Source organism: Melozone crissalis, unplaced genomic scaffold (assembly GCF_028551555.1).
Source record: "Melozone crissalis strain CALT ecotype California unplaced genomic scaffold, PUWL_Pcris_2 ptg000041l_1, whole genome shotgun sequence".
In the NCBI taxonomy this organism is placed as follows: domain Eukaryota; kingdom Metazoa; phylum Chordata; class Aves; order Passeriformes; family Passerellidae; genus Melozone; species Melozone crissalis.
Genome location: NW_026535819.1, coordinates 5,735,843 through 5,760,603, shown reverse-complemented (window position 1 = coordinate 5,760,603; position 24,761 = coordinate 5,735,843). Strand labels below are relative to the sequence as shown.

General features: G+C 39.7%; 1 protein-coding gene across 4 annotated transcripts in view; it reads left to right on the top strand.

Annotated features, from left to right (window-relative positions):
* Nucleotides 1–24,761, top strand: part of SPTAN1 (spectrin alpha, non-erythrocytic 1) — a 45,879-nt gene that overhangs the window by 6,728 nt on the left and 14,390 nt on the right. Inside the window, exons 2-37 of one of the 4 annotated variants that reach the window (XM_054284374.1) lie at nt 1,394–1,633; nt 2,252–2,377; nt 3,713–3,853; nt 4,842–4,988; nt 5,591–5,724; nt 6,362–6,506; nt 6,586–6,740; nt 8,014–8,149; nt 8,572–8,673; nt 8,905–9,042; nt 9,466–9,576; nt 10,018–10,095; nt 10,270–10,425; nt 10,759–10,963; nt 11,090–11,271; nt 11,547–11,790; nt 12,111–12,233; nt 12,945–13,162; nt 13,901–13,993; nt 14,325–14,459; nt 14,858–15,006; nt 16,380–16,439; nt 18,574–18,772; nt 19,332–19,436; nt 19,941–19,964; nt 20,317–20,352; nt 21,354–21,401; nt 21,732–21,823; nt 21,979–22,123; nt 22,237–22,418; nt 22,584–22,683; nt 22,812–23,009; nt 23,125–23,271; nt 23,799–23,902; nt 24,028–24,190; nt 24,663–24,677. In XM_054284374.1, coding sequence (XP_054140349.1) covers nt 1,397–1,633; nt 2,252–2,377; nt 3,713–3,853; nt 4,842–4,988; nt 5,591–5,724; nt 6,362–6,506; nt 6,586–6,740; nt 8,014–8,149; nt 8,572–8,673; nt 8,905–9,042; nt 9,466–9,576; nt 10,018–10,095; nt 10,270–10,425; nt 10,759–10,963; nt 11,090–11,271; nt 11,547–11,790; nt 12,111–12,233; nt 12,945–13,162; nt 13,901–13,993; nt 14,325–14,459; nt 14,858–15,006; nt 16,380–16,439; nt 18,574–18,772; nt 19,332–19,436; nt 19,941–19,964; nt 20,317–20,352; nt 21,354–21,401; nt 21,732–21,823; nt 21,979–22,123; nt 22,237–22,418; nt 22,584–22,683; nt 22,812–23,009; nt 23,125–23,271; nt 23,799–23,902; nt 24,028–24,190; nt 24,663–24,677 — 4,773 coding nt within the window. In that variant the 5' untranslated portion in view covers nt 1,394–1,396. The remainder of the gene's footprint in view (nt 1–1,393; nt 1,634–2,251; nt 2,378–3,712; nt 3,854–4,841; nt 4,989–5,590; nt 5,725–6,361; nt 6,507–6,585; nt 6,741–8,013; nt 8,150–8,571; nt 8,674–8,904; nt 9,043–9,465; nt 9,577–10,017; nt 10,096–10,269; nt 10,426–10,758; nt 10,964–11,089; nt 11,272–11,546; nt 11,791–12,110; nt 12,234–12,944; nt 13,163–13,900; nt 13,994–14,324; nt 14,460–14,857; nt 15,007–16,379; nt 16,440–18,573; nt 18,773–19,331; nt 19,437–19,940; nt 19,965–20,316; nt 20,353–21,353; nt 21,402–21,731; nt 21,824–21,978; nt 22,124–22,236; nt 22,419–22,583; nt 22,684–22,811; nt 23,010–23,124; nt 23,272–23,798; nt 23,903–24,027; nt 24,191–24,662; nt 24,678–24,761) is intronic. The other 3 variants (XM_054284376.1, XM_054284375.1, XM_054284377.1) reach the window with 3 other exon arrangements.

The window sequence follows — 24,761 nt, the reverse complement described above, 5'->3', positions numbered from 1 at the left end:
TGCAGCTGGGGCTGAGTTCATGGGAGCCAGGAGTGCTGCTGGCACGGCTGTCCTCTGCAGGGTGGGGACCTTGGAAGGGTAGCTCAGGAATGTGTGGGTTCGTCCCCATATGTTCCTTTCTGTCACATTGTCCTTTTACAAGTGCTTGGAAAACGTGGCCCTGTAGATCACTTTCCAACCTGTGGAGTTTTCCATACAATTATGCAAGAAACGTGTCTAATTAAAGCATGCAGCTAACTAATGACTAAATAACAATTTAATATTTAATGATGTGTTTTAACTGATTGTCCATGCCTTTTAGTCTGCAATTCTAGTCTGGGTTTCTCCCCTGTCTGATAGGATTGAGAAGTACCTTTAGCTTAGGGAGTGCAGAATTGGTAGAAAAGCATTAAGTGAGTGGCTGGTGTAATCACTTCTACACAAAGACATTAATTGCAAAACTGTTCAGGCACAGAGTGTTTGTTGTGGCAACCTCTTGATATGCAGTTAGTTGTTAAATAAGTGGTTAAATATTCAAACTTCAATGATCATAATAGTTCCACTTTTAAAATTTGTGTTAGATTTCTATTCTAGTGCCCAGATCTTTTACTGAAAATCAAGTTGTTTTTGGAAAGTTGAGGAACTGAAAATTGAAGGTTGTTGCAATTTTAATAAAAAAGAGAAAAAGCAGATCAGTAGTCAGGTCTTTGCTGCCTGTGGTAAGAATATTAGGTTTTAGTTCATAAAGCAATGTGGAAGGATTTTCAGCCAGAGCAAGATGATTGGTTAAGCAAAATGCTTCTTGACTTACTTGACTAAAGTCACATCTGTGAAGCATCTGAATGGCTTCTAAAAGGTTATGTAGAGAGTGATAGGATGGGTTTGTAACTTTTTTTAATCGAGAGAATAAAGAAGAGATGTGTCAGAGAGAGAATACGGGTCTGTATATGTATGTAAGTGTATATAGATACATATAGGCCACTTAACTGTTGTTCAAAGAGGAGTAATGTTCCTTAGTATTAAATATTTTAAATAAAATATCTAGAGATGTTGTACAAGAAATATGTCATGTCTGTATCTACACACATTTGTGCACAAACCCACATTTTTAGCTGTTGTGTTGGACACTTGCATGCTGCAGTTTGAGATGACACAGACTTTATATGGCTGCAGCCATATTTGTCCAAAGCAAATAGGTGTTAAATGTCTTTGTAAATTTTCCTTCACCACTTTCTGCTACAAGTGTGGTTTTATTTATATGTAAGGTTTTATACGCGTACCTGCACACACAGGGTAAGACTCTAAGTAAACCAATTGTGATTTTAAAAAACCCCACTTTTTTCTGCATGAATCTCTTCCTGATCTACCAATGTTTTGTAAGACAAACATAATGAGGTTTTATTTTTGCTTTCAGAAAATGGACCCAAGTGGTGTAAAAGTGCTGGAAACAGCAGAAGACATCCAAGAAAGGCGCCAGCAAGTTTTGGACCGTTACCACAGGTTCAAGGAACTCTCTTCTCTGAGGCGCCAAAAGCTTGAAGATTCCTATCGGTTCCAGTTCTTCCAGCGTGATGCAGATGAGCTTGAAAAATGGATCCAAGAGAAACTGCAGATTGCATCTGATGAAAATTACAAAGACCCAAGCAATTTGCAGGCAAGTCCTCCTGCCACATTCTATTTCCTGTACTATTGATTTTAGGGTGTTACAGGTCAGCTGGGATAGAACAAACACAGAAATGAAACCTGATCTGAGAGTGTAGAAAATGGATGCAAATACCCATGACCTTGCAAAGTGCTCTTCAAAAGCCTGGCTTTTTTGCTGATGTAATAGTTCTAATATGGATTAGCCGCTACATCAGCATAGAAAAAGTTGCACAGTGTAATGTAGCGTAAAAGCAACTTTGTTTAGTCCTAGAATTTGTTGGATGCTTTAACTCTGTGAAAAAATGTGAATTATCACTTATTGTTTCCACAAAAAACCCATATATATTTGTAGGAAGTAAGCTTCTGTGGAAGAACTAGCTGGCAGGTTCTTAGGGGTTTGAACACTGTCATGTGCAAGAGCAAAGACAAGAAATAACAAACTGAAACTGGGGTGTTTGGATCCACCTGTTGATCCACCACATGATACAACTGATTTCAACTGTGCAGTTTTAGTATTTGTTTGTCAGTCCTGAATATGCATAAAATACACTTAAAATCTTGCTGCTGGGGAATGTGGAAGAGTCCCTGCACCAAATCTCAGTTGCATTCTTTGATGTTTTCCTTTCAGGGGAAGCTGCAGAAGCACCAAGCCTTTGAAGCTGAGGTGCAGGCCAATTCAGGAGCCATCATTAAACTGGATGAGACTGGAAATCAGATGATCAATGAAGGCCATTTTGCATCTGAAACCATAAGAGTGAGTTTTAAAGCTTTTTTCCCTCCCTGCCTCTTACAGGCCTTTCCTTAAGCACTTTGTTCAGATTGCACAGATAGCTCTATATTCAAAACCTCTCTTTAAAATTCTACAGGTATTTGATTAGTGAAATCATGAGAAAATTTGTATTTGTAAAGCTCAGAGGTGGTTTTCTCTTTCACGAGCACCCAGCTCATACCTTCTTTTGGATCCAGTTCTGAGGAGAACTGTTTGAAGATGAGATGTTTTTGTAGTGATTATCAAATTTAATTGCTAAGTTCAGCATTTCATTCTAACTTGCCTTTACTGGTTCAGTCCTTCACGCCGTACCGGACTGCCCAGCGCCCGATAGTCACGGCCACCCAAGTGGGGTCCCACATACGAGTAGGTGAAGCTTGTGGCTCTGCAGTGCAACTTGTTTTTGCAATGTCTCCTTCCTTCCTTAGCTGACAGTTTGCACCATCCTTCTGGGCAGTGCTCAGAGCTTTTTCCTCCCTTGAAACCTCTTTAATTGAACTTTCTGAGTGGATCAAGTGGTATCCACCCATGATGTTCAAAAGCTTCTCTTGAATGACTTTCAAGTTTCAGGTCTTGATGAGCAAAGTGTAATAGACAATGGGTGGAGCAGTTACTTTCCTGTTTTGCAAGTTGTGTGCATGTGTGGGAGTGTGGTTTTACTTTTTGTTGTCTATAAAGTTTCTAGTTACTCCCAATAGTATTGAGAGGCCAACTGCAGCCAGAGAAACTCAGTAATAAAACTAGTAATTGCTCCTAGTATGTCCATATCATGTCACTTCACAAAGTTAGCAAAATATATTAGGGTTAAGTGTTTACTGTTAGGAGAAGTGGTTAAAATACAGTGAAATTGCATAAGTTTGACTTAAAGCAAATGTGTTGTCTTACATAAGAATAAATTCCCAAAGGAAGATGCTATGCATTTATTGGGAGTTGACTTTCATAAAAAAGACTGAACATTTGAAGGGGAGAGCAGCAAGTTTTTGGCATGACTTCATATTAGCATAGAATTTAAATCAAATTTTATCTCACGACGTTTAGCTCATAATTACTTAAAGATAACTATTTGATAGCTTCATTAATTAATCACAACTGTCTAAATATTCAGTTCTGTAATTTCTAGTTTTGTGTTACAACACTACATAATTTGAAAACTATTCAGTAAAGATAAAATCATGAGGTTTGTCCCTTCCCCTTTGTCTAAAGTAAGATTTAGGATGTACAACTTCAGAACAACAAATAAATCTACTGTTAAGGACAGGAAGGGAATAAATCTCATCTTCTTTGACAGGGGATTTTAATAACAACATCCTTTTGTTTCAGACTCGACTGCAGGAGCTGCACCGACTATGGGAATTACTGATGGAAAAGATGAGAGAGAAGGGAGTGAAATTACTGCAAGCACAGAAGTTGGTGCAATATTTACGGGAATGTGAAGATGTCTTGGACTGGATCAATGACAAGGTGTATAATTACCTCCCTTTATTGTGTCCTTGATGGAAATCTGATGTGTTTGTGTGAAAAATTTCTGTCAGCAAAGAGTTGCTGGAGGTCAGGTAGTCTCAGAAAGCTTGTAAAGGCACCTGTATGTTTTATTTAGTTATTCACATTGCATCAGCAGTGTGTGTGCAAAGTACTACTGTTTTGTTGCAGCCTCAATAAAAGTTAATAGTCTAAGAGGAAGCCTGTTTGTTGGAGAGTACTTTTAGCATAATCAATTCATTCTTTGCTTTGAGAAGACAGATACAATTCAAGTTTCCTCTAAGGGAAATCTTCAAGGTGTGAAAGCAAATATTTTTTTTAATAAATATTCTAAATTATTTGTTTCAGAAAGGAGCCAGCCCAAGCAACAAACAGTGTGTAGATAGTTACTAAATGATTGGAATATCTTTAGATATTGTAAGGACATGAACTGCAGGAGGACTGTTGGCTCTTGATTCTTTGAACTCTAAGGAAGCAAACCACAAACCACACTATCAAAAGAATAAAAGCCACAAAATAATCACACTGGTTTCCTTAAATGATGGTTTGCTATTTTGTATCATTGTGGGTTCAAACTGTAAACCGTGTATAACTGTTACTGAATACAACACTGCACTTCTTGTGCAGAAATCTTGCATCAGAATCCTACAGCAAATGCCCACAAACAGTGTAAAAAGGAACAAATTCTAATCACTCTGTGTGGTAGGAATTTGTACTTGAAAAATTATTATGACTAAGGAAGATGAAAAAATAATCACCTTAGTGATCTGGCATATTTTCTGCAATAATGGGTAGATGTTGGGGCAGGGAATGGAGTTTAATGAATAAACTTCATAGTTTTAAGTCTGACCTTGAACACTGTGATTGTCTTTGACCTATTGAAAATTAGGACAATGTGCTTCCTAGTTTTAATAGTGATTTCCCATAGGATATACTGAAATTAACTTTTTTTTTTTTTTCAATGTACTAGGAAGCAATAGTGACATCAGAAGAGCTTGGACAGGACTTAGAGCATGTTGAAGTTTTGCAAAAGAAGTTTGAAGAGTTCCAGACAGACCTTGCAGCTCATGAAGAAAGAGTAAATGAAGTGAACCAGTTTGCTGGCAAACTTATCCAGGTAAGCATTTATTGGTATTGAAAATCTCTCTTGGCAAGTCAGTTACCACAGGAAGCATTTGTAACTTCCCCTCTTTTTCCCCCTGGTTTGGGGCAGATGTTTAAGCTTTGCTCCACATGCTTTGGAGCAAAGCTTTGGTGCTTGGCTTTCTTCACCTAAAATGGTCACCATTTGATTCACTTGTTCTTCTGCTGAACAGCCTGAATAACTGCCCCATCTGGGAATGCTCCTGAAAATGTGGAGAGCTGTGATTAGTAAGAGAAACTGTCATATTGGGGTTAAATTTATTTCCCTTGGACAGGGAGGTTTAATATCTCTTCTGGTTTGATATCTGGGGCCTGATTAAGGATGGAGGCAGGGCATTCCAGGGAAAAAGAAGATACTGTTTATAGCCCTCTTGCCATGGACTAATCAGTATATAGGGAAAACACTACATGAGTATTGAATGTTTGCACAGTGAAATTTCAGGGAAAATATTGAATTGGGTGATCATCTGGAAAGGACAGTAATTATAAATTGATCTCTTGAAGACCAGCAGCGTTTTGTCAATGGATATAAAAGCAAAGAACATATGAAAATAGCATTTTTCCTTTGCTTGCCAGGAAACACATCCTGAAGAGGAGCTGATAAAGTCCAAACAAGATGAAGTAAATGCAAGCTGGCAGCGTCTGAAGGGACTTGCCCTTCAGAGGCAAGGGAAACTCTTTGGGGCAGCTGAAGTTCAGCGTTTCAACAGGTATGAACTTGGCTGGATCTGCTGAATGATGTAACCCTTGTGTGGGTGTTTAATGATGCATTCAGCTGCACACAGTAGTATGAGAGGAGCTACTGTCTCCTTTTGCTTTGCTCTTCTGCATGACTTGCTGAATGAAGACCTCGTTGTTCTACAATTACTTTAGATGGAGCTTTTCAGAACTTGGCAGTTTTGCTCTCCTTTCCTCTGAGGGCTTTTTCCCCCAGTTCTGTCCTAGATGAGCCTTAAATGGGATGTGCTTTTTTTATTGGATGTCAGCCCAGTTGTTCTGGAGGCTCTGAGCAGTGTCTTTCTATTCTCATCTCCGTCTACAGCATTTTGAGATTTGCTGTAATTAAGTTGGGGAAGGGTCCAGAGTGGGAAATAGATCCACTCCATGACAGTGCTCAGTGGTCCTGTAATTCCTGGGGGACAGTGGCCTGTTAATATGCTTCAAAGTTTCTTGAGATGCAAAGAAAGTCTATTTATTTGTTTTCTAAAGGATGTTTGGAGTTGGCTGCAGTGTTTATATATGTGGATTTGTATGCTAGTATGTCTGGCACACATATGGGAACACATCCTGCTTCCTTCCTTTTTCCATACAAGACAATCTGCTTTCAATTTCTGCTTTGTTTTGAAGGGATGTGGATGAAACAATCAGCTGGATTAAGGAGAAAGGGCAGTTGATGGCCTCAGATGATTTTGGCAGAGACTTAGCCAGCGTGCAGGCATTACTGCGCAAGCACGAAGGCCTGGAAAGAGACCTGGCTGCTCTGGAGGATAAGGTACCTTGTGAGATCTATTTAAATGAGGTAACCAGCTTGGAAAAGGGTGGAAGCTCACTCTGTTTGTGCCTGGGTTTAGGTGAAGGCCCTGTGTGCAGAGGCTGACCGTTTGCAGCAGTCTCACCCAATAAATGCTTCCCAAATCCAAGTGAAACGGGAGGAGCTCATCACCAACTGGGAGCAGATCCGCACGCTGGCCGCAGAGAGGCACGCTCGCCTCAACGACTCCTACAGGTGGGTCACTGCAGCGGGACAGGGCTGCTTCCCTCCTGGGGCACATCTGACACAGGCCTCTTGGAAGGAGAAGAAAAGAGTGCCATTTCCAAAATTTTGGGATGATTCTGGCGTTTTAAGAGCATTCTCGTTCACCAAATTCTATTTTGCACTAACTTCTTGTAAAAGAAATGTTTATGTGATTGAAAAAAAGAAATATTTATGTGATTGAAAAATTATTGCAGCTTGTTGTTGTTCTCTAAATGTGGATCAACTATCAAAATAGACACAGTAATGTTTTAGGACATTTGCTGTTTTCTCCATCTAAGTTGAGACATGCATTTGGAAGTACATTATTTGAATATGTTTCAGTTTTGCTGGAAAAAAAAGTTGTTTCAATATTTTTATTACAAATCTGTTCACTAGTCTTTAAGAGTCTCTATGAAGACTGAAGTATGCTATATTGTTTGATATATTGTCTGAGACCAAATTAATTCCTTGTTTCTATGGTAGTTTGTTGGTTTTTTTTTTTTTTTCTGTGGAATTTGTGTTCATCCAGTCTTGTCTACACTAACCTGGAATCTGAAACATAACCTGTTAGATTACTGTTGAGAAGCCATTCTAAAAACAAACTAATCCCAATATGGTGATTAGTTTACATCCTTTCTGGTTTTGTTTTTCTGCCCTTTGTTCCTTCCCACAATGTGGGATTTTTGGCAGTGGAAACCCACACAAATAATCTTTTTCTTTACCTCCCCTGCCATAGTCTCTTCAGAGCAATTAACAGCAAATATAAAAGGGAACCAGAAACTGATCACATTGCTGATAAGTGTTAAGCATATGCCAAAGGCAACAACTAAAGGCATTCTGGAAGGAATTTGAGGATTTGTTTGCTTGTTTTAGGGCTGAGGCATGTGCAGTTGAAATTTTCTGTCAGTTCCCTCCCCCACACACTGTTATGACAAAAGCAGCCCTGTGAATTATCTTGAGAACTATATTTTGATTTCTGTTGTCCTCAGTGTGTAGTTAGAAATATTAATTTTGCATGCAATATAAGTTATATGCAAAATATATCTTTGAGACATTGATTTAAAACCCAACATTTTCGTAACTTCAAAAGACTTCTGTTTTGATTGAAAGCATATTTAGTTATTTAATATTCTGAAGAGATTTTTGTGTTGTTTTATTTGTATCTAAAGAACAGCTTTTATGTTTATAACCCTTTCTTTGGGGAAAGGGAGAGAAACTCTGCAAATTATTTATTCCTAATTATTTTTTGCTTTGCTTACCCAAGGCTGCAGCGCTTTCTCGCAGACTTCCGGGACCTCACCAGCTGGGTGACTGAGATGAAGGCTCTGATAAATGCTGATGAACTTGCCAATGATGTGGCTGGGGCAGAAGCCCTTCTAGACAGACATCAGGAACATAAGGTAGAGTGGTTATACAGAAAATCCAGGCAGCAGCACTCTGATTTGTGTGTCTGACACAGTCTGAGTCAGTGCTGTAGCACTGGAATGCTTTGATCATGCAACTGACACAGTACTAAATTGCTGTCTTGATTTAATATTCTTAAATTGTTTCTAGATGGTAGATATATACTAAGTATTTAAGAATGCTTATGATAATATTTTATAAAAAGTAGGCCTGATAGCAGCCAGTTGGACTAATGATTGTTTTTGTTCTCCATCATGAGGAATTCCTATAATTAAGCAGAAAGAATACAGCTCAAATGAACTTTTAGTTTCATTTTAATGTAGAAATTTATACCTACCTTATGTGCATTGTAAGGTAATTCTGACACTCTCTGCTAAGATAAATTTTGGTAACAGCTTTTTCACATCCCCTTCCATAGGGAGAAATTGATGCCCATGAAGACAGCTTCAAATCTGCTGATGAGTCAGGCCAGGCTTTGCTCTCTGCTGGGCACTATGCTTCTGATGAAGTTAAAGAAAAGGTAAGTTGAGAGCAAGAGCTCCTAGAAGAATTTTCTCTTTCTTCTGTGTCCCTTAATTTAAAAGGATGATCACATCAGGAACTGGAGATTTCATTGTTTACACAGGAGGTCAGGAGGTCATTTTCAATTCAGTGCTAACCATTTTTTAGATGACAATTTGATTTTACACTGAGATGGAAGTGAACTAGAGTGTTAAATAAAATCATTATATTTTCCTTCCCCATCAATTAGCTGACCATCCTCTCAGATGAAAGGTCTGCCTTGCTGGAGCTGTGGGAGCTCCGCAGGCAGCAGTATGAGCAGTGCATGGACCTGCAGCTTTTCTACAGAGACACTGAGCAAGTTGACAACTGGATGAGCAAACAAGAAGTGAGTGCATATCTTTGAATTCTCCAGATATGGTGAACTTTAATTTCTGGGTAGTCTTTTGTAAGCTCAAGCAATTGGTATTGCCTGCTGGCAGTGCCATGAGCACCCACGAGTGAGTGGGTGCTGTGCAGAGTTATTTATCTGACTGCCTGAAATGGTGCAATGGCTGTTTCCATCAAATGCTGAAACTATGAGCTGTGACAAGTGGGCTTGATGTGGCTTTTGTGTGTGTTAACTCTTGTAAAATGCTGGGTGAATAAGAGGCTAAAAGGAATTATTGGCTGTTAGAAGCATAAAGCAAACACCATGCCATCTTCACCTTTCAGTAATAACATATGGCAAGAAATATCCCTGGCTGTGCTTCAGCTCACTTAGAGCAGCTGAGTATGGAAATATAAAAATGTGTTTGTGTCCTTACTTTAGGCTTTTCTGCTGAATGAAGACCTTGGTGATTCTCTGGACAGTGTGGAGGCTCTTCTGAAGAAGCATGAAGACTTTGAGAAATCCCTAAGTGCCCAAGAGGAGAAAATCACAGTAAGACATTGACATTAGGCCATCACTAAATGGACAAGAAGTGAAACAAGGGCATTTATTCACTGGGGAGGAGACACTGGTGGTAAAGGATGGGGTTGGCTTTGCAGAATGATCTTCTCTTATGTTGATGTATTAGCTCTAATTGTCTCTAAAATGGAAGAGAGTGGAAAAGTATGGGATAGGACTTGATTCTGTCTCAGAGCCAGGTAACCTGGTGCATCCTTATCATACCAGCGCACAGGTGGATGAATGTTTGTAAAAAACCTGCACTCTTCCACGTGGAGAGGATGAGGATACAGAGAGAAAAGGGTGTAAGGATAAATCTGCTAATGGCTTTCTGCCAGTTTTACTGTGATAAACTTTGGGGAATTGATATACTAAGCAAATTTGCACAAGCAATTTCTATTACACCAAATAAATGGAAACTTGTTTTCCCTCTAGGCATTAGATGAGTTTGCTACTAAGTTGATTCAGAATAACCACTATGCCATGGATGATGTTGCTACACGCAGAGATGCTGTAAGTATCCAAAATACATTTGGACTGTAGGCGTTAAATCTGGTTCTGCTTTATTATTTTACATGGTTTGACTTCAATATAGGATAAGTCAGTGGAATTGTCCCAAGAGGGATACAGTGATGGTTCTTACGAGCTTGAAGAATTTAAAAACCTTTTCCTTTCTTCTTTTTTCAGCTGCTGAGCCGCCGAAATGCCCTTCATGAAAGAGCCATGCGCCGCCGCGCTCAGCTGGCAGATTCTTTCCATCTGCAGCAGTTTTTCCGAGATTCTGATGAGCTCAAGAGCTGGGTTAATGAAAAGATGAAAACTGCAACTGATGAGGCCTACAAGGTAAATACAAAGATGAATGGTAGAATGCTTTTAAGACAGTACCAGGCTTAATCAGTCTAATGACACGAAGCAAATGTTGCTGATAGTCAGTGGTATTAATGGCAACAGGAGGAATTGTGTAATTTCTTCCTGACCCCAAGAGGCATTTTCCATCATGCAGTAATCATGCCTATCCAATAGCTTAAAAATTCTGATTTAAGGCATATTTTTGGCACCAGATCCTCTGGTTACACCATAGCATGTCTATAAATGTACTCCAATTTCAAAAATTCTTCAAAGATCTTTGGGTACTGGTTTTGCATTGAAATGTTCTATTTCTTTCTTCATCTGTAGGATCCATCAAACTTGCAAGGTAAAGTTCAGAAGCACCAGGCTTTTGAAGCAGAGCTGTCTGCTAACCAGAGCCGGATCGATGCCCTGGAGAAAGCTGGCCAGAAGCTCATTGATGTCAAGCACTACGCGTCCGATGAGGTGGCAGCTCGCATGAATGAAGTCATCAGCTTGTGGAAGAAACTTCTGGAGGCCACTGAGCTCAAAGGTATGACTTGCTCAGAAGAATATGGGCAAAATTTTAGAGAGTTTAGCTGGGAGAACACAGGAAATGAGTTAACTTCAGTTTCCACTTGACTTACTGTCCTGTTCTTCTCTTGCCTGTCTCTCTCAGGTATAAAACTGCGAGAAGCCAATCAGCAGCAGCAGTTTAATCGCAATGTGGAGGACATTGAGCTCTGGCTCTATGAAGTAGAAGGACACTTGGCTTCTGATGATTATGGAAAAGATCTTACTAATGTTCAGAATCTTCAGAAGAAACATGCACTGCTGGAGGCAGATGTTGCTGCCCATCAGGTAAGGAAATAATTTTTATTTCTGCGTTTGCAGATCTGCTCACTCAAAAGATGGCATTTTCAGATATGCTCAGTCAGAGACCTTAGCAGGTCTGGTTTTTATAATTTTTTTAGCTTTGGGATTTACAGTTTGCTTCTCAGAAATAATTTTGAAATAAAACATACCTTGTATGTGTCTAAAATAATATCTTTATAACTTTATTAGAAATGAGCTTCTCAGTCACTGCAGCCACCTCACAGAAGTTCTGACCTAATGGTGTTGCTGATCAATTTTAGGATCGGATAGATGGCATTACCATCCAGGCACGCCAGTTCCAGGAGGCTGGGCACTTTGATGCTGACAATATCAAGAAGAAACAAGAGGCTTTAGTGGCTCGTTACGAAGCTCTGAAGGACCCCATGGTGGCTCGCAAGCAGAAACTTGCAGATTCTCTTCGCCTGCAGCAGCTTTTCCGTGACATTGAGGATGAGGAGACCTGGATTAGGGAAAAAGAACCTATTGCAGCTTCAACAAACCGAGGTTGGTCCATCCTGGGATCTCTAGGATTCAGATGTCAGAATTGCTCTGTTATAAATTGTATCTTTATACAACATTTCTCTGAAAATTTCAGAGCTCTTCGGTGTAATTAACATTGCCCAGAGTTACAATTTGCCATTGCCCTGAGTCTCTGTTATTTTGCTTATGTAATTGCAGTGGTAATGTAGTTTCCATAGTACTCTCTCCTCATTGTTCGAGTTCTCCCTGTGCAAGTTTCTGTATTGCTGGCTGCAGCTGCCTTGAAATTTTTGTTTGATTTAGTGACTGTGATTCAGCTGATTTAATTACTTTGTATCTTTCAGGCAAGGACTTAATTGGTGTCCAGAATCTGTTAAAGAAGCACCAGGCTTTGCAGGCAGAAATTGCAGGCCATGAGCCTCGCATTAAAGCAGTCACACAGAAGGGAAATGCTATGGTGGAAGAAGGTATGTCTCAATATTTTTTAACTCTGGCAGTCTTTGTTCTCTGGCCCAGCACAGTTAAGAATTATTGCCTGATTTTATCCTGATAATAGGCAGGTACCTGCTAGCAGGATGAACTCCTGGTCATCCTTTCACCTGAAAATATATTTACATTCCTAGATGGGAACCTCCTGTCCTAATTTTGACAGATCTCTGTCTACTCTTGATGAACACTTATTTAGCAATTTTGTGCCTATTGTATTTAGTCTCTAGAATTAAATCTGTTAAAGGGCTCTATCTCAGGTACATAATCATGATGTGAGAGAGATTCTCTACAAAGACAGTAATTCTTGCTTTTAAATAAATAGGCATCTGTATTTCTGGCTGGGTGTTTTTAACATGAAAATTTGAAAAAAAATCCTGCAGGTCTGAAATAATATTTGTCTGCTGCCAGAACTCTGGAAAGAGATGACCTTTTCTGTTTCATCATTGAGAAATGTTGTGATGTGTCTCATTTTATTCCTATTGATTAAGATATGCTAGTACAGCTTAATTTGCAGGTTGTGTTTTCCAGTCTGAGGCAAAAGGACAGCTGAGTTACGTTTTTATAATTCTAGTCTAAATAGGCTTTAAATTGGTCTGACTTTTTGACCTTGAAGAATAATAAGTAATCTTTTAATGTTTATTGCTTTTGTCTGCTGAAGTCCTTCAGTTCCCTCTGCTTCTGTTCCACAGGACACTTTGCAGCTGAGGATGTGAAAATCAAACTGAACGAGCTGAACCAGAAGTGGGACTCTCTGAAAGCCAAAGCATCTCAGCGGCGGCAGGACCTGGAGGATTCCCTGCAGGCTCAGCAGTACTTTGCTGATGCTAATGAGGCTGAATCCTGGATGAGGGAAAAGGAGCCCATTGTAGGCAGTACAGACTATGGGAAAGATGAAGACTCTGCTGAGGTATTTGAGAATCTTGTTTAAATCCATTTTGCATAAGTACAGTGAGGATTTATCCAGTGGTAAAAAATGAGCTGTGATAATTTCAGGATTCTTGAGGGCGGATTCTTGCATCAAGCAAGATTTTGGCTCTTAGTCAAAAGATGACATATTTTCCTGTGTCTTAGTTGCTATTGCAACTATGTGAAATTCTGCTGCTCAGTATATTAAACCAACTGTGAGGAAGCTTTACCTCTGTATGCACTCTTTTACAAAGTTTTGTTTTTATAAGTATAATGAAAATAATATCAGCAAATTCCTCATGGGATGAGCATTTCAGTATGAGTCTGGTTTTCAGCAGTTCATTAGCCTGGAAGTAATTTTTTTTTTTGTCTGGATTTGTTTTATTGATGTCATTCTGCAGTCAAACACCACATCCCAGGCAGAGCTGACTGACATTTTATCAACATGAAGTGCAGTTTAAAGGCACACTTTAAACTTAGCCATATCACTCTGGAAATAGTCATTTCTGGTCAGAACAAAAGAATGTTGCTGAGATAAGGTAGAGGCAAAGCACCAGGAGCATTAGGCCCACTATCTAGCCTGTGAATAAATAGAAGTGATTATTCCCATGAGAGTCACAAGGCTGGCAGCTCTGAAAAACCCACATTCCCTTTGTATGGAGTCAAAGTATATATTTGAAGCAAAAGCATATCTGTAAAATGGCAAGGTGTGCATGTTGTTATTATCATCCACTTTCAGGCTCTTCTGAAGAAACATGAAGCTTTGATGTCTGATCTCTCTGCTTATGGTAGCAGCATCCAGGCATTGAGGGAACAGGCCCAGGCATGCAGGGTAAGGAAAGATGCCAATCATGTAACTAAAATTCATGGGTCAGCAAAAGGTAAAAACAAAGCTCAATAACAGTTGTTGATTTTGAGAGGTTATTGCAGACTGTGCTTGATTTTTCTCAAAAAAATTAGCAGTCTGTTTTTATAATTGTAAGACAGCTGTATTGTTTTGAAGTAAAACAATTTAATATGGTGCTTTTCAGGGTTTGAGCCCAGACAGCACCTAAACTGACTCTACAGCAGCTTTAACTAAGGCTGAGGTCTATTCTAGGACAACAGCATTGATTGTAATAAACATGGAGCAGCTCATTTTTTCTTGTGCTTTTTTTTTTTAGCAACAAGTTGCTCCCACAGATGATGAAACTGGAAAAGAGCTGGTTCTGGCACTCTATGATTACCAGGAGAAGAGTCCCCGGGAGGTGACAATGAAGAAGGGAGATATCCTCACCTTACTCAACAGCACCAACAAGGTGGGTTCTGGCCTCCTGCTTTGCTGCCCAGCTTGACTCCCTCAGTGCTGTATGTTTTGTTTGGTTTTGGCACATTTAGCCCATGTCCCCATTCAGCACTTCAGCTGAACTTCTTCACTTCATTTCCATCACTCCTCTACAGTTGCCAACTTTTCCAAGACAGGGCACATGTCTGAGAGAACTTTAATTCCCTGATGTGGAGGAACTTTTGGCCAAATACAAGAGGAGACGTCTTCAAAAGACTGTTTGAAATGATCTCCATAACAAGAGCAAACTGTTGAGAGCATCACGGCTTTCCTTGTTTTAATAGAAGTCTCTGATTTGCAGCATTCAGTTGCCCAGCATTCTTTATGCCTGATGATGTCCTCACAGAGCTTTGTGGTTTTTTTTCCTTCCAGGACTGGTGGAAGGTGGAAGTCAATGACCGTCAGGGATTTGTCCCTGCTGCCTATGTGAAGAAACTGGACCCTGCCCAGTCTGCATCCCGAGAGAACCTCCTGGAGGAGCAGGGCAGCATCGCGCTGCGCCAGGAGCAGATCGACAACCAGTAAGCTCTGACTGATGAGATGTGACACTGCCAGCATCAGCTGGCTTGGCCTTTGCTTCACAGATTGCCACCAGCTTAGGTTAATGCTTCTTACACTAGGGAGTAATTAATTGGAGCAAAACAAGGGGCTCCTTTGCCAGAGGCACCGGATTCAGTTGCTTTATTCTTACTCTAGATTTTCTTGTTGCTTTTCCCATTTTTAACTGTTCAACTCATGACACTAGAGCTCAACTTACTGTCTGACTTGAGTATTTTGTGTTCCTTTTGTTTTTGTACCTAACTACTTAACTTGTTTGTGAATTATATATGTCCTAAGCAACTCTTGTATATGTAATTGTCACTTCTTAATGTGTGATCTGTTTTGAAAAGCTTTCTTAAATTTGATTCCATTAAGTACAGTGCTCTCCCTACACAAGGCTGCCTCTGAAGGTGCCCTCCTTATGAGCTGGGGCTACTTTGCTCCTAGCTCATCACTTTTTTTTTTTTCTGAAACGTGGTGCCAATATTTGTTGCCATTATAGGAGCTAAAAGGTGTCCCCCCCTTCTTTTTTTTTTCAACTTTTATCATATTTTTTAAAAGAGCAGCATATCGTTTCAAACAGAAAACTGCAAGGCTGCTTGGTAATGACCTTCTTAAAGCACATGGTGGCTGGAGATTAATTCAAGCAAGGGCTGTGGGTGATAGCTGTGAGTGCTAGCCCATCTTATCAAGCCATTTGAAAGCTGAAGCTGAAAGTTTTCTGTGTACTCCCATCTGTTTGTGCAGCTATGCTGTCGTTCTGTGTCAGAATTTCTTCCCACTCAGTTGTGTTGAGTCATCACTTATTACAGTGCCATGCAATAATTACTAGCCTTAGCTCTAGAATTAAAAAAATATAATAAAATAGCACAAAAAACCCCCACCAACCTGTAACAAAAAAACATTTTACCAGCATGAAGAAAAAATGCTGGAGAATTGTGGCACATTGGTCAGGATGTTAATAATATCATTATTAAATATCCCTCCAATCCCTATCAATATCAATATCCCTCCATGGGTTTGCATATGGATTTTAGTAACTAGAACAGGGTGCCTTATTTTAGAGCCAAGGAGAGGGGACCACCTTTTAGTTTCCAATCCCATGGCACAATCATGAGGAAATGAGGAGACCTTATAGAGAGAGCTCAACTGTACTGCTGAGGTTTCCTTACATGAATTGTACTCCTGATCTGATTTGCTTTGCTTCTGAACAACACCTAATTTTCTCCATTTAAATGTGAACTCCTACCCATCTCCTACCACAGACCAGCCATGGATGGAGCTGCTGCTTTCATTATTTTTGTTAATCTGACTAATTTTTCGCATGCATTTGCTGTGCTCCCTGTCTGTGCAGGACTCTCATTACTAAGGAGGTCGGCAGTGTCTCTCTGCGTATGAAACAGGTCGAAGAACTGTGAGTAGGATTAGCCCTTTCCTAAACCATGCTGTCTCCACACTGTCACTGCTCATCCTCCCTTTGTTTCTTTCATTGGGAATGCTGCTCCAAAGAGCCGTGAAGGAGGCCATTTCTGCAAGGAGGATTAGTTTAGATGAATGTGGTGGTCTGTGTTTCCTCTGTTCCTCACAAGCAGCTGCTTATCTTGCTGGGCACCTCTGTGCTGCTGGATTTGGTTCATGTTTATTCCATCACTCTGGTTTTGCTTACCAAAGAGGCATTAGGGCTATCTGGACTGTTTTTCTTTAAAAGCATCGCTTACATTTTCTGAGGTGCAGATGGAAATATTAGCTTGTTTATATAAATATATATAAAATATATCTACCAAGTATTGCATCACATCTGAATGTCTTAAGAGTTTAGGAAGGGTGGGGCTGTCATGGTTTATCATACAAAGTAACATTCGTGCTGGATGCTCAAAAAACATTATTTATATAGGGTGATTATTCCTTCATTTTAACATTAACTGAATTTTGAAATCTGTGTTTGTGTCTCCTGGAAAAGATATCAAGTTTGCATTATACTGGTGGCATTTGTTGGGAAATCCAAAGCCACGGTGTTCATTGGCTGTGCCTGGCTTGTCATAGCAAATATATTTCTTGAAAATTAAAAGTGACACTTCTATGTAAATCTCCCAAGTGTTGCAAAGCAGCTCTGAGGTTAGGTTTGCTTCTGAAAGAGTTTTGCCCCAGATCCTCTATAAGCTTTACAAGTACTTAATACCTAATGTTGTTTGCTGAGGCAAACAGCTGCACTTAGGGCAGGCTTCAAGTCAGGCTAAAAAGTTTCTATTTAAATCTAATATGAAAGATTCTTAAACTGCCCACTCTTAAACTACAGTAAACAGGAAGCTACAAAGTCCCTGCTTCCATGGAAGGAGAGCTGATTTATCACTTTGGTATATAGATATTACAGCCCAGGATACTGAGGATTTTTTTGAAGGGACTTTGTCATCTCTGGGCTGTTGGTTAGGAAAATGGTGCAGGATTGAACTCCTCAGGCTGGGAGGTTGTAACTGCTCAGTCTGTGGCCTTGTGCTTTGGGGTGGGAAATGAAAACATCCCCATTTGAGGCCCTGCAGGTACCTCAGCAGTGTCTGGTATTATTTGATTTAATAACATCAGAAGGAATGTGCTTAATAATGAGAATCTATTGCTACTGTTGATCACTGTGGTAGACCAATGTCCAAACTGATTCAGGACATAAAAAACCCTTCCAGATGCAGCTAAAATGTCTTATCTTCTGGAAGACTTCAAATAAAAATGAGTATTAAGAGTGTGGTTTTCTGAGTGCAGGTTTTTAAAAAACAGGCATTATGCATTGCTAGAGAGATTTGTAATTCAGTATAAGTGACTGCAAAACTGCTCTTGGTTTTTTTCAGCAATAGCTTGGAAAAGTTCTTGTAGGATCATCTGTGTGTAGTTGATTACAAGATAGTTTTAAATAACTGGCTGGTCTTAATAGGTTTATTTGCCTGTGCAGATCAATTTAAACATGCTTGAGGTTTCATATTGTTTTTTTACTGTTCCAAAAGTAAAGCAGTACAAATATCACTGATTTGAGAATTCCACAGATACAAAAAGCGTACACTAAATTAGTTTAATGGCTTTCCCAGTTGAATATAGGTGTGTTATCAAAGATTCACACCTTGCTTAAACATTCAGCAGATTTTGCACTGGAAAATGGCTAGTGAAGGTGTTTATGTCCTGAGACTGGTGGATTTTCATAACCTGATGGCAAACTTGATGTACTCTAGGAAAATATCCCTTGGCAAGCAAGAGCCTATGGAGTAATTCCTGCCCTGCAGTGATCCTGTGGTTTAAGAGCCTACCCCAGTCTAGGCTGTGATTTGGGTTTGCATTTGCCCAGTGAGGTGTTGCATGTGAGAATTCTCATTTTGGTGTGCAATCCATGTGGAGGAGAGACATGGACAGTCTTCATTCCCAACTGCACATGAGTAGCTCATCCTGTAGCAGAACTGGACATAAGTTCAGGGATTCCCATTTTTGGGGACCCCAGTACTTAGGAAATTCCTCTGATAGGACTCAATTCCATCTGATTGTTCCCTGCTTTTCTTTCCTGCTTGTCCCAGGTATCACTCTCTCCTGGAACTGGGAGAAAAACGTAAAGGCATGTTGGAAAAAAGCTGCAAGAAGTTCATGCTTTTCCGTGAAGCCAACGAGCTGCAGCAGTGGATCAATGAGAAGGAAGCAGCACTCACCAGTGAGGAAGTGGGTGCTGATCTGGAGCAGGTGGAGGTTCTGCAGAAGAAATTTGATGATTTCCAGAAGGTATGTTGTGATGCTGCATAGTGTGTATGTTAATTTTGGCCTTTCCCTTCAGGCTTTCTGATCATGTATCCATGACAATTCTTCATAGCTGAGAAGGAAATATGGATTTGATTGGACATAAAAGGTCCATAGAAGGCATATATGAATTTTTAAATTTAATTTTGTGAGGATAGAGAATCCCATAATAAAGTGTCTTCAGTTTGATTACATTCCCCAGGTTGTTCCATGCTTCCCAGATCCCAGAGAGCTGAAACTCTCTTTCAACACTTTGCAGTAGAGTCTGCCAAGTTTTGGAGGAATTTCAGTTTGTGTAAAGCATAACCTTCAGCTAAGTTATTCCTATTGAAAGGGAAGATGCATTTGGTTTCCATCTGTAGAGTTATTTCCCTGAGATATGGAGGGGAAAAAAAAATCTGGGATTCCCTGGCACAGGATGGGAATTCAGGGTCACTGTGCTCAATTCCTGCTGTTCACACACTGGGCTCTCCTGGGGAGCCACCTTGTTCCACATGTTCTGCTTGGTGAATTTTAATGCTGGGATATTTCCTGTTCTCTGCAGGATCTCAAAGCCAATGAGTCACGCCTGAAGGATATAAACAAGGTTGCCAAGGACCTGGAGTCAGAAGGGCTGATGGCAGATGAAGTACAAGCAGTACAGCAACAGGTGCTCTTTTTCTCTTATTCTAATCTAAGAAGCAAAATATTTTCCTTCTTTCTTTTATCTGTTGTCTTTGTCTGGCATTGCAAGATTCAGGCTGTTTTCAAGAAGACCTTTAGAATTATATTCTGTAATAATACTAGAGCAAATTGCAGCAGCATCTAGAGCTTTTTCCTTTCTTTTCTTAGGAATGGAAAGTCTTTACAATAATATTAGAAGTCATGGCGAATCCATGCATTAACTTTGCTTCATATAAATTTGAAATTTAGCATTTATTTATATGCAGGAAAATGGATGAGGAATGCTAAGGGAAAAGAAAAATAAAGTAGAGTGAAATTCAGAGTGGAGGGAGTTTGTAGGTTTTCTGTTTTGGTTTGGGGTTTTTTTGCCAGCTTTTTACATACTTGTGCTGTAAGTAATTTTATCCTGTGCCAACTAAGTGTGAAGCATGTTGGAAAATCATTCTTTCTGTTAGAAAATAAAAAATTGTTTGTCCTGTCTCCTTTGCAGGAAGTCTATGGGATGATGCCCAGGGTAAGTGTTGATTTCTGAGGTGAATGGAGTAGCAATTGTAACAGGTTTGGGATGTACAAGGAGAAGTTCTGCCATAATTGTAGTTCATTTCCATGATGGAACTCACTAATGACTTGGAATGGACATTCAAAGATTTTCTTATCTATGATCCCTTGATTTCCTGAGTGTCTTGCCCCACATCACAGATCTAAGCAAGCAGCATAACCCAAACTGATAAAAATACTTGCATGAAAAAATGTACTTAGTCTGTTAAGGATTGAACAGAGAGATATTTTCAAGATTTTTTTACTGTATTCTCATAGTTTTAGATTCTGCTTTGTATTTAAAGCTGTTTCTTCACATTTTCAAACAGGATGAAACTGATTCTAAGACAGCCTCTCCTTGGAAGGTAGGTGTCATTGCTTAGTAGCACACAAAAAGAAAATAAACCAAAAATTACGGTATATCTTCTTTTTTAGACCATTTGCTTCTCCTGTGCCATAGAAATTCTCAACAACCTGGTTTTTACCTCTCTGCTACAAAACTCTGTTTAGTTTTGAGCTTGTAGTATGAGGGTGATTTCCAGTTTCTGGGCAGTAGATGTTGAATAATCCCTTGTTCACTTTGCATGAGTTCTTTGCTTTCTGCTTGCTACAACAAAAATGTTTTTATTCCTGAAAGTCAAAACCATTTATGTCAATACTTTAGTAAGGAATATGCTGTATCTCATTAGTCATCTCCAGCTTATTTACTACAATAGTTAGAAGAAGCCTTTCTCCATTCATTAGAGGCTTACAATGGAAGAGCTGTCACCTGCTAAAGCACAAAAATATCTTAAATATTTTCTAAAATATCCAACACTGTGTTTTCCCCAGCATTTCATTGCCATGTTTTATGTCTTGCATCCACCCTGTTAGACTTAAAGCTGCTTGTACATCTTTTAAGCTGTGTGAATGTGGGGAACCCAGGTTAGCATGCAATATTTTGACAGAAAATGCAGCCATGTCGCCAGGAACTGGTGACTTTTAAAGTATTTTTTTGCAAATTACAAACATCTACATTGAATTCTAAGAGTCTCATAGGAACTTAGCAAACTGAGATTGTGGGGATTTTTAATTAATGTATTGAATGTTGCCTTTAAAATTCCTCCTCTTTGTCCTCATTAAAATTTCTTTGCTTCAGTTTACACTAACATGACAGTGCTTACTTGTGAATTCTGACTATTCTTACTCTGCTCTATAAGACCTTAGGAATTACAACACATTATTCTTAATTGCTATTGTAATTTCCTTACATTGTCTTTCCTAGTGGTTTCTGTTTGGTTTTTTAAGGACTCTTTTTCAGTCTGGTTGTGCTTTTGGTTAGAGTTGACTTCAATGCTGTATTTTTTATTTGTGGCTTTTCACACAGTCTGCACGTTTGATGGTACACACTGTGGCAACCTTCAACTCAATCAAGGTAATTCCACAACTTTCTCTGACCTGATTTAGAACTTGTGAATATTTTTTACCCTACTTTTCCATAGTCTTTATCTTGCATTAAGCTTTATAAACTCTTTTGAATCAATTTATTGAAAGAAGCATTACTATATACAGCATTTGCTTCTCAAGTTAGATCACTATCTTATATACATAAAATTATTTGGTTTTACAGCTCAGGAGAAACCCCTCAAATTATTTTATTTAACTTAGTTATCTGAATTTGTGCATTCTTCTGGAAAGAAACAGAACTTAGTAACCTTTACCTGTAGTGAAAGGCCAGTCTTGACTTTTCACTTCTCTCATCCAGGAGCTGAATGAGCGCTGGAGATCCCTGCAGCAGCTGGCAGAGGAGAGGAGCCAGTTGTTGGGCAGTGCCCACGAGGTCCAGAGATTCCACAGGTGAGGGGTTTGTTTGGTCTTCACTCAAATACTTTGTCTGAAAAGAATTCTGAAATATAGCAGGACCTGTTCTCAACAAATCATATTCAACCCCAGCTTGTTCAGTGGAGGGAGGTCTTTTAATTCCCTTTTTGCCTTTCCTTCCTTCAAATCAGAGATGCTGATGAAACCAAAGAATGGATAGAGGAGAAGAATCAAGCATTAAATACAGACAACTATGGGCATGACCTGGCCAGTGTTCAGGCTCTGCAGCGCAAACATGAAGGCTTTGAGAGAGACTTGGCAGCTCTGGGAGACAAGGTGGGATTCTAAGGAAGAAAACCCAAAAGTTTTGTTTTTATCTACCAGAAATGGTTGAACTATAGCAGTTCTCTCTGTCTTCACTATGTTCATTTTCCTTTCTCCAATCCTAGGTGAATTCTCTTGGTGAAACTGCCCAGCGCCTAATCCAGTCACATCCAGAATCTGCTGAAGATCTCCAAGAAAAATGCACTGAGCTGAACCAGGCTTGGAACAGTCTGGGGAAACGAGCTGACCAGCGCAAGGAGAAGCTGGGAGATTCTCATGACCTGCAGCGTTTCCTCAGTGACTTCAGGTAGTGATGTGATCCCCTCTCAATTTGTTCATTATTAGTGAAGTATACAGGGCTTATTGTTCCACAGGAGTATTTCTGTGAAGGGTTCAGGAAAGGACTGTTCTCCCTGTTGTGACTCATTTCAGTGGAGAGAGGGAACAATTCCCTATTACTGTGTGTTCACAGGGACCTCATGTCTTGGATCAATGGCATCCGGGGCCTGGTCTCCTCAGATGAACTTGCAAAGGATGTGACTGGAGCTGAAGCTTTATTGGAAAGACACCAGGTATGTCAAAGATAAGTGTATCATAAACATCAATAAATGTTTCTTTTTTCTGACACTTTCCAATAAAGTTCCAAAAATAGATCAGTTCTAGCTTTGGTTATTGAGCAGCACATCTCTGCCCTTTGCAGGAACACCGCACAGAAATAGATGCAAGAGCTGGCACTTTCCAGGCATTTGAACAGTTTGGACAACAGCTTCTTGCCCATGGACACTATGCCAGCCCTGAGATCAAGGAGAAACTGGATATTCTGGACCAAGAACGGACAGACCTGGAGAAGGCCTGGGTCCAGCGCAGAATGATGCTGGACCAGTGCCTGGAACTACAGGTACTCTGCTGCAGTTTGAATAAGAAAAATAATTCCTCTTTTCATTAAAAAGTTTACAATTTCATGGTGATAACTTGAGCTGTCTTGCTCATGCTTTGGATTTTTTTCTCCCTAGCTGTTTCATCGGGACTGTGAACAAGCTGAAAACTGGATGGCTGCACGGGAGGCTTTCTTAAATACAGAGGATAAAGGAGACTCCTTGGACAGTGTGGAGGCACTCATCAAGAAACATGAAGATTTTGATAAAGCAATCAATGTCCAGGTGAGAAGTGTAGCTGAAGTAAGGGGAAAATAGTTTCCTTTTTCTCATGTGAATCATTAGCAAAAGGAGTTCTGCTATGTATGGTTTCTAAAGTTCAATTCTGAATATTCAGCCATGTGGAATTTGCTGCAGAAGTTTTAAGGCAGCTTGGCAGATCAGGATGTATTCCATTGCCTACAAACAGTGTAGAAATAGTGGCAAGTATTTGTGTAAATCTACTGATTTGAAATTACTTTTTACTTTTGGCAGAAAAGGGTATATTTCCAGTTTCTTGTAGTAGAAAACTGCCTAGATTTATTGAGATATCATACTGCTAAAGTTTTTAGCCCAAAAGAGCCTTTTTTCCTAAAAGTCACAGGTGAAAAGTGTTCTGAGTTGAACTCTGCAGTCCTGCAGAAGAGAGACTTCCTTCATAGGGTCCCAGTAATGTAAATTTAAAGATGAAAAGGCTTGTTCTGTTCAAGACACTGCTCATCATTTGACTTTAGGGGACCACAGTTCTAATTCATGGTTTCTGGTTTGAACAGGAAGAGAAAATTGCTGTCCTGCAGTCCTTTGCTGACCAGCTGATTGCTGCAGATCATTACGCCAAGGGCGTCATCGCCAACAGGCGCAACGAGGTCCTGGACAGGTCAGTGCTGCCTGGGAGGAGAAGGCAGTCCTGGAAATCCTCTCTAGAAATGTTCTGTAGCTGCTGAAGGTGATGCCTCATGTGGCTCTAGTGTTTTGTTCATTTTATGTGTCAAATTACCACAGGTGGCTTCGTCTGAAAGCCCAAATGATTGAGAAGAGATCGAAGCTGGGAGAGTCTCAGACCCTCCAGCAGTTCAGTCGTGATGTGGATGAAATAGAAGCCTGGATCAGTGAAAAGCTTCAGACTGCAAGTGATGAGTCCTATAAGGATCCCACAAATATCCAGGTGAATGTGGTTCTTGGCTTAAAAATCAGAATATCATTCTTAACTTTGCAAGGCCTGCTCTGGTTTGAAAATCCATGCTCAGGAATTCTTGTTCAGAGATGACAGAATAGTGCATCATGTTGGACATGTTCTCCTTTCATCAAGGAGAAAATGGAAGTTACATTATGCATGAAAGGAGACCCAAAATAGGACTTGGTTAGTAATTATTCATGCCTATAATTAATTATTCATGCATATAATTAATAAGATATGTGGTATCTGCAGCAGAAAGTTTCCTAAAGAAACCCAAGTGGCTGTTCTGTGTCTCTCCCAGCATCTAGACAATAAGGAAATGGAATTCTTGGGTCTCAACTAGAGTGTGAAATCTCATTTATTTTTCAATATTAAGGAATAAAGTTATGTCTTATGTTTTAATTCTGGTTTATGAAGTAGTATGAATGCACTGAACTACTTCTCTCAATCTGTTTTATAGCTTTCCAAACTGCTGGTAAGTAGTTTGGACTAGCCTGGTATGTGAATTTATCTTCTCTGTATAAGCTTCTGTGTAAGCCCGAACTCTGGTTGCTGCTCC